This window comes from Macadamia integrifolia, unplaced genomic scaffold, assembly GCF_013358625.1.
Source record: "Macadamia integrifolia cultivar HAES 741 unplaced genomic scaffold, SCU_Mint_v3 scaffold2154, whole genome shotgun sequence".
Classification (NCBI taxonomy): Eukaryota; Viridiplantae; Streptophyta; class Magnoliopsida; order Proteales; family Proteaceae; genus Macadamia; species Macadamia integrifolia.
In genome coordinates this window covers 212,328-222,955 of record NW_024868544.1, presented here as the reverse complement: position 1 = coordinate 222,955, position 10,628 = coordinate 212,328, and the positions used below count along the sequence as shown (strand labels likewise).

Sequence of the window (10,628 nt, the reverse complement as noted above, 5' to 3'; positions counted from 1 at the left end):
TTTCGCCCCTGACACGCAAGCTGTTAGATTTCTTTTTCCTTTTATTCATTGGGAACGAGAACCCTACCTACTTGCATGGCCCATACCCCAAGTGAGTGACGGCAATGGGAGCATGGGTTGAGGCATCCAACCAAGGGATCAGGATGGTCATTTTGCTGTCCATATGACTGCACAGGAGCACACGATTGAGACCACTCTTTTCTGCATATTCATTTTAAAATAAGGAAAGGGGATAATATGATTGTTGCCCTACCACACCCCCTTTATGCCGACATATGCTCGTGTGAAAAGACTGCTCTACCCTATGTGTAGATACCCATGTGCGCTCTCACATTGGCCAATGTAGTTGTGCAAGAGCCACCCAACCTAGCAGCAAACCTCCCCTCATAGGGAAATTATGTTTGAGGTACCAACTTGAATCTACGACATTATTTGGTATGAATTATATTTTAATTTCATGGAGTGATTTTTATTTCGAAAGTTGTTTGGTTTGATTTTTGCACTTATTTCAGTGACACAAAAAACAAATTTCACTAAAAATTCTCAAATATATGAGAAACTCTTTAATTTCATTAATTTCAAAATTGAAGTTGTGTAAGTTGAAGCTGTGTTCACTCTTGCTCTTTAATGAATACATGGTTAATTTATGAGATTCCTTAGCTCCATTTCATTGCTCTTGATATCATCCACCTCCCATCCTTCTTCCTTTGCCTTTTTCATCCCATTTAGTAGGCTCCTTTTTGTCGCTTCCGTACCATTTTCTATCAACATGTAGTTAGCATGGAGTAAGAAACAGTTCCCTTTTGTTATAAGAGTTGTTGTCCAACCAGATATATTTTTAGTGTAGTTAGTCACCCTTGTACAGAATAGAACTATTTTGAAGAAACAGGTAGTGTTATTGTCTGGGTAGGCCTGGGGTTGAAGGAGAAATCTATTGCTCATCAAGGAAAGTAGGGTCCCATAAGGCGCCCAGGATTCTACCATTGGAGAATAGAGTTGGGGTTGGGCTTTTGATCTCCAAAGATGACATAATCCTATATTTCCAAATGTAGTAGCACATAATAATGAAGACACTGAAAAGTAATCCAACTTATTTTTTCGGTTGGCCATTATAATTAAAGAAATTCATAATTAATGATGTGAAATGAAAGTTGCTTTAAAGTTTATTTTTTAGACCCAAAGGTCTAGCTGCCCAAACCATCCCTGTAAACTCGCAAGAAATAAACAAATAAAAATATTCTCACTTTAGTTGTGGCACAAACCACAAAGTGCATATCTGTCCACCCAATTTTGCAAGATGTTCGTCGTAGGAATTCCATCATGAACAATTCGTCAAAAGAAGAGCATAAATTAGCGGTGGATTTTGAGTTTCCAAAAATAAACAATTGGCATGGTTAGTCATTACTAGAGTAACCTAGAACCATGTCATTGGCAGGCAGTGAAAAGAATCTTTCGATACCTTTGTGGGACCACTGATCTCAACATCACATATAATGGTTCGAATTTGAGATAGAGAGACTATAGTAATGCTGACTGGGCTACTGACAGAGACGAGCGTAAATCTATTTTGGGATATGCATGTGTCCTAGGAGACGGGACTGTATTTTGAATAACTAGAAGCACATATATATCACCCTATCCATGATGGAGTTCGAGTATATCACATGCTTTGCACCCGTTTAGCTGAGGAAGTTCCTACAGTGCCTTGGCATTACTGCTCATTCAGAAGATACAGTGCTTGTACACTATGATAGCATGATAGCCTTGATATTCGCTAAGAACCCCATGTTCCATGGGAAAGCCAAGTACATAGACATCAGATATCACTACATTCAAGACATGGTTAAGTAAGGGGAAGTTGTTTTGGAGCATATCTCCACGAGTAACATGGTGCTTGATCTATTGACTAGGCTTATTACTCAGGAAGTTTTCCTTACGCATGTTAGGAATTAGAGACTTCATCGTGGATAATTTGTATTTTCAATTTTGATATTTCTTTAGATATTATTGTTATCACTCCTTGATTTATATATGAGGCATACTTGTTTTGGGTGATTTGCATGTGTACATTTTTTATTTTTATTTTTGTAAATATGTCACTAGGCTTGAATCGGTCAATCAACAGGTGATTCACCTTAGTGCTAAGAAATAAATGGCAAGATGAGCCAAATTCACCATAGTGCTTAAAGATAGCAAGCAAGATGAATACATAACTTTAAAGATAAGTGGTGTCTCAGTTAGAGCTAAGATGAGACATTTCTATGGTTGAACATAGAGATTCCACGACTCAGTGTAGCTTACTTATAGTCAAGTGTGAGAATGCAAGTAGGTATTGTGGGGCGACTGGGCTAACTAACTCACATTAGCGCTTGAAAGTGCGACTGAACCCATACTCGTATGGTGTTCTTTTTTATCTTATAAGTGACATGCCCATCTTAGTGGGAGAAACATCATAGCATACATTTCATACTGTATGTGCTTTGTTATGACCATTTGTGAGGGTGATGTAATGGATCCTTTCTTTGTCACTATATGAGCCACTTAGATCAAACTGAGTTGATCCTACAGATACCCCCTACCTGAGATCATGTCATGAAGATGATGCCTAATGATGATACTTTGACGTGCTCCTTAGGATTATGGATGATGCGGTCCAGTAGGACACAATTGAGAATAGTTGGATTGACATGTGGGTTTACAAAAAAACGATTTAGAATTATACCTTTATTTTGTGGCTTATTGCCCAGGCAACTTGTCGTATTTGTATTTCAACATAGTCATAAGCATATTGCGTATTTAGGGGTCAACATTATTCATCATGAGGGATCAAGAGTGCTGAATCTACTGTAATTGGAATGTTTAGGGTAACCCATATTATTTTTGTAATGTGCTATATTGGTTAGATGGAAGCTTGATGTAACACTCCTCTCTTCGCACTATGTTGTTAGGTTGCACGTTCCATTTTTTGTATGATTAGACACCTATGATAAAGAGACTATAATGGATAATTGAGTATGTCCGCCTTGTGTGGACTAGTGGGAGATGTTAATTGAACTGGGTCTTGACCCGATTTGTTTGTGGGTCGCTCACTTAGGATAATAAAAAACCCACTAGGATTAGGAACCTAATTGGCCAAAACTCTATAAGTAGGAGGTGTCGCCACAATAAAGCAAATTTTTGACCTAATCACAAGAGCTCTCTCTCTCTCTCTCTCTCTCTCTCCTTATCCTCTTTTGTTTCTCCCAATTGAGAGTGTGTGTGTCTCTTCGCATCTCCATTACCATCCTTGGATTTGGAGGGTGGAACTTTGTAGGAAGATCGCCTCGTTCATTGTTTGTGCGGATCGACGAGTAGTACAATCTAATCCGTTATGCTGTGGGGAAAGCTTCATCAAGGTTACCCTCGATACCCATTTACTTTTTGTTTAATACTAATCACACTAAAAATATATTTGGATGGGCTACTGTTCTTATAACATAAGGGAATTGTATCTTACTCTATGCCAATGACATGATGACAAAAAAAGATATTGAAGCGGCAAAATGAAGCCTTCTCTATAAGATGAAAAAGGATAAAGAAAAAGGTTGGGAGGTAGATGAAATATGAAGTGATGCAGAGGAGCTAGGGAACCTTATGAAGAGTGCAAGCACTGATTTAAGGCCATGGTTTTCTATCCCCCCCTTTTTTTGGAAAGTGCTTAGGTTTTGTTTAACCCAGTTCTTGTACTAAGGCTAACAACGAATTGGTCAACATAGTTAAAATTGCATACGGGGCAATGAGCATGAAAACTCTGGTCATGGATCCATGATTAACACTTATTATGTTATTTAATATAATTTCTTTTACTTCTGATTTTATTTTTTATGGGGGATGAAGCCAAGGTATTTTCCATGCCTAAGGACTATAGGAAACCTGTAATAGTCGAAATCTCTTCATGGACAAAGCTAAGGGTGTATACAAGCTAAAGAGGTTATTGGATTTCCAAACATTTATTTTCTGACCAAAATCATTTCATCATGATGCGTTTATGTTTGGGGTATTTATTTATTTTAAGGGCTCCCGTATTTTATATGTACTTTAAAAGTAATTTTTGCTTGACTCCAGAGAATGTATTTCTGTGAAATCGTGATTCTTCATTTATTTGGGTGTTTGATTGTAATTAGTGATATTCCACAATTTATATAAAAGGGTGAGCCATTCATAAGTTAAGCAGTATAGGTTAATTGAAGATTCAGCGATTCTAACCCTGATATGAAAGGATTTAGTTCTTAGTATCAGTATCGGCATTTGTACTGGTATCAGTTTCTGTCAATACCAATCCAAATTGGATCGAATTGATCCATATCGGTCAGTTTTATCCCTTTATTTATTTATTTATTATTTTACCCTTAAAGGCTTAAACAGATACCGATAATTGATCCGGATCGGCTAGGTATCAGCATTGAGCTCAGCTGATACTGATCCGTTACGACCGATACGATAGATGCGATACTGATACTTAGAACCATGGCCCGATATAAATAACCTCGATTCCACATACGGAAGCCAATCTAACCATCGGGCCTCAGCTGAAAGTCGCGGAAAGGGCTAGCGACTCCATCGTCTCAAGCTGCCGGGAGACAACCATCGTCCCTGTTGCTGCTCGAACCTGCAGGTATGCTCTCTCTCTCTCTCTCTCGATTGCCCTGTCCCTCTCTGCTCTCTCTGCTCTCTCTGCTCTCTCTCTCTGTTTCTCGCCCTCGTTTGCTCTGTCCCTCTCGGCTCCGTGAGCCTTGGTAAGTGTTAAAACTTAAACTGATCTAGGGTTTCATATAGTTCTGGGGTTTGTTGGCATTGAGACTTGAGGTTTCTGAAAGTCACGAAGAGGAATGTACCTGGGGTTTCTGAATGGTTTTCACTTCCCTTTCTTTTTCCATTTTTAAAATTTATTCTTTTTTTTTTTTTCCTGGTAGTAGATTTTCTGCAATTTTTCGATGGGATGAGGTTGGCGTTTTCACGAAAACACTTGATGGGCATTTTTTAGTTGATTTGCATAAAAGAGATTTTCATTCTCCCTTGGTGAACTGTGGATTGCTGAGCTCTGTTTAATATTGAGGGGAAATTAGCTCATTGGGTAACATTTCATCTTATTCTTCTTGGTTAAGAAATAATTGGAGCAATGTAGCTGAAATAATTAGAGCTTTGTTGTAGTATGTCTGCTTAACAAGAACGATATTCGTCCCCAAAATGATCGCCAAACTTAATTGGATAAGAAACTCCACCGATTTGAATACTAACAATGTGGCAATTACCTAATTTTTTTTTGTTTCTTGAACCACCAGTTGAAGTGAGATCTCAGCCCAACTGGTTCATGGTGTTTTTAATACTCCCTTTCTCTTCATTATTCCCCTCACCTTATTGGCAAATTTGTTGGGGAAAACCAAGAAATTATTTATGTATATAAGTGTAATGGAACAGAGTACTGATTTTAGAAGGATGTATGTCCTATCTGCTTGTGTCTGAAATCTGAATACTGCCCACCAATTGGACTTATATTTTTGACTTAGGAGGGTTCTATATTTTGATGGCCTGTTGGGATAAGGTTATTGATTGTTGTTTTAGGATGATGTTTTTGATGCCCTGGTTCTTTGATCTTAGGAATGAAAAGATTTTTTCCCAGATACTTTGCATGGATATCCAAATCCTTCACTACCCAAAATTCTGCTGACTTTTTTGATGAGATGGAGGGGGTCTTTTTTCTAAAGTGGATTCTATATTTAGAGATATTTGTTTGTTGGGTAGATAAATATCCAAACAAATGAGATAATTGATTTAATGGTAGACACTTCATCCATTGATGATCTGGTCACTTTAATTCCTAAAATTGATAGGTTAGTGAAAATATAAGGGCTTAATGGATATCCTTCCCTAATTCATTCGGAAGGTTTTTTGTATTTGAAGGCTTTTAGTTTGATTGTCAAAAAAAAAAAAAGAAGAAGAAGAAGAAGAAGAAGAAGAAGAAGAAGAAGGAAAAGAAAAGAAAAGAAAAGAAAAGAAAAGAAAAGAAAAGAATATTATTTGAGGAGAGAGATGAATCCAACTGACTGACTTAGGGTAACCAAACAATTTTTCAGGCAGATTCTAGATGAATCCAACTGATAGACTCAGGGTAACCAAATATTTAATCCTTCAGAATTACGATTCCACAGAACCTCATTCTATGGAATTATGTATAGAATCAATACATGCACCAACATATTTATGCTACCAAAAGCTACGTTAGATGTCGGTAGATCATTTCTTTTGGGTCTAGAAGTAGCTCATACTTAATTTACCTTTTTAAAATTAACCCCAAATTTCTACCCAAAAAAATTAACCCCAAATTTCTACCCAAAAAAATTAACCCCAAATTTCTACCCAAAAAAATTAACCCCAAATACAATCGTATTTCTACTAGGTATAATACGGACTTAAAAACTGTAGAACTTGTAACATGTTGAAAAAGGGAAGACGAAGTTTTGGTTCGTCTCTTCTCAGTCTCTCTTCTTTCTCTCTGAATCTCTCTCAGGTCTGAAGTGCCCCAGCAGACAACCCCATTCTCTCTCTTTCTTATGTCTGAATCGAGCAGTGATAGAAGAAGCTTAAAATTTTTTTTAATGCATTTTTTATTCTGTTAAGACGTTGGGTTTTAACAGTTACCCCTTTCTCTGATATCATGTATCATTGAAAGGACTAGATTTGATATAGTGATTCATGAAACAACCCCTTTCTTTGATATAATGATTGATGAAAAAAACTGGCCACTCTTTCGAAATACGGTCAACTGCATTGCAGGATTAGATTTCCCACCATCCCTCTTTTTTTTTTTTTAATGTTATTTAGATATTGTTCAACTGAGAACTAGCATCTTTTTGATTTTTTTTTTTTTCTGTTATTTGAATATGATTAATGATTTGTAGAAATTCAGTTCTGGTCTTCTGGCTCCTTGCAATTTTATGATTCAAATATGGATATCTGCAAATTGTTATGCTATTACATATTTGTGATTGGCATCCTAATCTGTTAGGAAATTAGTTTTGAAATTGCATTCATTTCTTAAGATATTTCATTGTTAAAATGAATTCAGTAGTAGCTTGTTGAAATAACCCATTCTATATTTATATATATATATATATATTCTATCATTCATAAATTGATTTTACTTATATTATCACTTTGTTCTTTTTTTATTTTTTTTATTAGTTTTTCTGTAAATCATACTTATACCCAGTTTCTGGATGAAAAATGTGTGAACTCATTAGTAACCTTCTCCCTGGATTACAGAGTATTGTAAAATGAAGAAAGGGTTGCATCCACAATTGCAATGGATGTCATATGTAACCCAAAGTGGGAGGTTGATGCATGTCATGATGACCAGAATTCACAAAGTTGGTAAAGTCTACCATTTCAGGGCCAGGCGCCAGATGGCCCAAAGTTTAGGCCAGGTTGCTAAGTACAATCGTCGCTACGGTCTGAAAACTGAAGAGAACGAAGCAAAATGACCTTTTAGATACAAACTTCAAAGACAAGATTGCGGATTTTTTTTGGTTTTAGCTGTCATGTTTTTCTCTCCTTCTGGATGTCTTTATGGCAATAGTTGTTGAGAACTTTGTAGCACTTGCAGATATTTTGAGTTCACCATTTTGCTGCATAACCTAAATAAATTATTTTGTTCTATGAAGTTCATTTATTTTTTGTGAAGTAAATTCATGTTTCTTCTGGGTTTTACCATGATTTGTATTATTCTATATACTCGTTTGAGGGATTTAGAGTAGATGTAGGGTATATTATGTTGATAGGTTGCATCTGGCATTATCTGCTGCATTCACAAGGTTGTGTGGATAGAATCCCATTTCAAGGTTCCAGCCTTCTATAAATCTCACTGTTTCCAGAAACTAATCCTATTGAATGATCGTGGTCTTGTATCTTTAAGCTTTGTGCTTGTTCCCTACACCAATTAAAGTTTTTGTCGAATGAGATCTTCTATAGTGGAACATAGAATGATACATCAAGATAACCTCATACGGGGTCTACCTCGCTTGAAGTATACTCAGGCTCAATTCAAACTTTAAGTCAGCAAAGGCTTAACCCTCTTGCTTTGGGTTAGTCCCTGTTCACTCTACCTTGGCTCATATCCTCCATTAAATGGTAACTCCACTCCCTTTTTTACTATTTACAATTTATTTTTCACCCACACCCTAACTTCCTTTCCCATTGTCTATTTAAAACTGTCTGCTGGCACAAGATCAACTGGTGCAGTCATTGTCTTTTGTTGAACATCACTGACCCCTGGATATCCCCTCATTTGTATAATCTAGTGGGGAATGGTAAATAGGGAAACTCAGAACCCTCAAATGATTTTACGAAAAGAAAAAAAACAATTTTAACTTAGCAAACTTTATTGGATGTTTATTGGACTACCTACTTTGGCTCTGTCTGATTACAAGTAAAATTGGTTTTGAATAATAAATTTGAAGCTTTGTAATCATGATTGTTTTAACCTACTTAAATCTCTTTCCATATTTGATAATTATATTTTTCAGATGCAATCTTTATTTTACTTGTTTACAAAGTAAATTACATTTTAATAATCAGATTTGGAAATGTTTTGGGTTTGTTACTATCATTCCTACCGCTGATTAAGAATTGTCCAGAGTTTCTACATAAGATGCAGGATTTTCAGTTCTATTATGTTCAAGACATGCGTGAACCATCTCTATATTGTGAAATTTGCTCAGGAGGTTATCAATGGAGAGGAATGTTGTAGCTTGCCACTTGTTAATTTATTTGGTCCTTTTTATTTTCAGTTAATCTATATCAATGTACATGTACCATGTTGTTTTTAATATCCTGCAAAGGACGAATTGTTTCAACTCTTAAACATTCTCAAACATGTAAGAACAAAGAAAAAAAATCTCAAAAATCCTCATTAGCATACAAAAGGGAGCAGGGTGGTTTCCTTGATTGTTGGTGTTTGGGTATTCCTAGTCTCTTCATAAATGTTTCTGGGTGGATGTAGCTCAATGTTTCTCTTGTTTCAATTTACCTTGCTCAATCTGTATGTGATGTTTCTCTTTTTTCAATTGACCTTGTTCAAACTTTGTCCTGTTCAAATGTTAGGTACCAGTGCATATGCTATGAGCTTTGATGAATCATGTATTGTATTATATTTTACAGCCCTCGATGGGAGAGGGAGAGGGGGAGGGGGAGGGGGAGGGGGGGGGGGGGGTGGGGAAGAGAATTAAGCCTTAGTATTAACTTTTGCTTTTCTGAATTTTCTCCCCTCTACCCAAAATCTCAGGTTTGGGAGTGGAATCTCTATGTTATGACTTATGAGTTAGTTTTAGAGGAAAATAGAAGTGACCATGAAGGGCCTTCGATTCGCAGACAACTGAAAGCTCTGCAAAATTGGGTTCAGTTAACTACAGAAATATGAACCCTGAGGGTGTGGGTTTTAGACAAGATAGATTCCCATCAAGAACAAAGGTTTCCACCCAGAAATAAAGTTTTTGTGACCAGAGAAACCCTTTTGACATTCTTGAGGAGTTGAGGGGCCTGGTCGTTCCACAAACATGAAACATGGTATTTGGAGCAAATCTATAGAGTGTATTCCATCAAAGAGCCAAGAGAACTTGTTGACAAGCAGCGGGACAACCACAACTTATGATGTGGGTACGCATCTCTGGTCTAAGGTGATTAACAGAGGGGATTTCCTGGGTCAGAGCATCTAGAGCAAACACATGGATTCTTGTGAATATGATCCTCTCTAGCACAGTTCCTTTGTATGCTATGATCCTCTCTAGCATTGTTGATCACTCTTTTGAATTAGAAAACATGGATTCTGTTGAATTTGAGAAGTTCAATCCGGTAAATGGTCTGCTAACACATTTATCTCTGCTTTAAACCTCCTTTCTTCCATTATTTCGTCCTGGATGCGGAGGATGGTGTCAACAATGTTGAACTCACCGTGACATTGAGAGGGGGTGAATCAGTGTTTTTTAAAACCTTTTTTGCTTCTGAGAATGAATCAAATGAGTTGAGCACATTTCCAAGCAAGCACACAACATCAACGTGCTTCACCTTTCAGCCACGTCCACAGTCCAAAGTACTGCTTGAATCACAGTCTATATCCTGTAAAAAATGTATTACACATACAAGTTTTAGTGGCACCTATTACAGGGAACATCGACCCTTTTCTAGCAGTGACTTGAAGTTTACAAGATTATAAGAAAATGACATATGTAGATGTTACCAATAATAGAGCATTGATTGAGGTATTTCATCAACCAACTAACCTACAGTCAGTCGGATCAAATGAGAAATTATCTTCACCCCTTTGCTTGGCCATTGCTTCTTTTCTTTCTAAGCTTCCACATTTCTCTTCTTTTTCAGCGTTTTCTTCTTTGCAAAACCCTGTCTTTTTTTTCCTCAATTATCTCATTTTCCCCATCTACTCTTTTTAATTCTAGAGCTTCTTGAACTTCAAGACTTTTTAGGCTTATATGACTTTTAAGGCTTTAGCTTCAAGACCTCCAGACTCCCTTTATATAGCATAAACTTCTTCAAAAAGATAGTATTTCGCAGAGCCAATGGCTGGATGTGGGATCTAC

The 10,628-nt window shown here is 36.8% G+C and overlaps 1 protein-coding gene across 2 annotated transcripts; it reads left to right on the top strand.

Moving 5' to 3' along the window:
- Nucleotides 1-4,515: 4,515 nt before the first annotated feature.
- LOC122065929 lies at nucleotides 4,516-7,699 on the top strand. 2 transcript variants are annotated; one of them, XM_042629754.1, is made up of 3 exons: nucleotides 4,536-4,654; nucleotides 4,956-5,113; nucleotides 7,303-7,699. In XM_042629754.1, exon 3 carries the CDS (start codon nucleotides 7,314-7,316, stop codon nucleotides 7,518-7,520), a length of 207 nt encoding a protein of 68 aa, XP_042485688.1. In that variant the 5' UTR covers nucleotides 4,536-4,654; nucleotides 4,956-5,113; nucleotides 7,303-7,313; the 3' UTR covers nucleotides 7,521-7,699. The 2 variants fall into 2 exon arrangements, with proteins under 2 accessions (XP_042485687.1, XP_042485688.1); XM_042629753.1 differs by lacking the exon at nucleotides 4,956-5,113 and having other exon boundaries at nucleotides 4,516-4,654.
- The last annotated feature ends 2,929 nt before the right edge of the window (nucleotides 7,700-10,628 follow it).

What these genes read in the sequence shown, in the direction of transcription:
- LOC122065929 (XM_042629753.1), top strand. Translation starts at nt 7,314, where the DNA reads ATGAAGAAAGGGTTGCATCCACAATTGCAATGGATGTCATATGTAACC.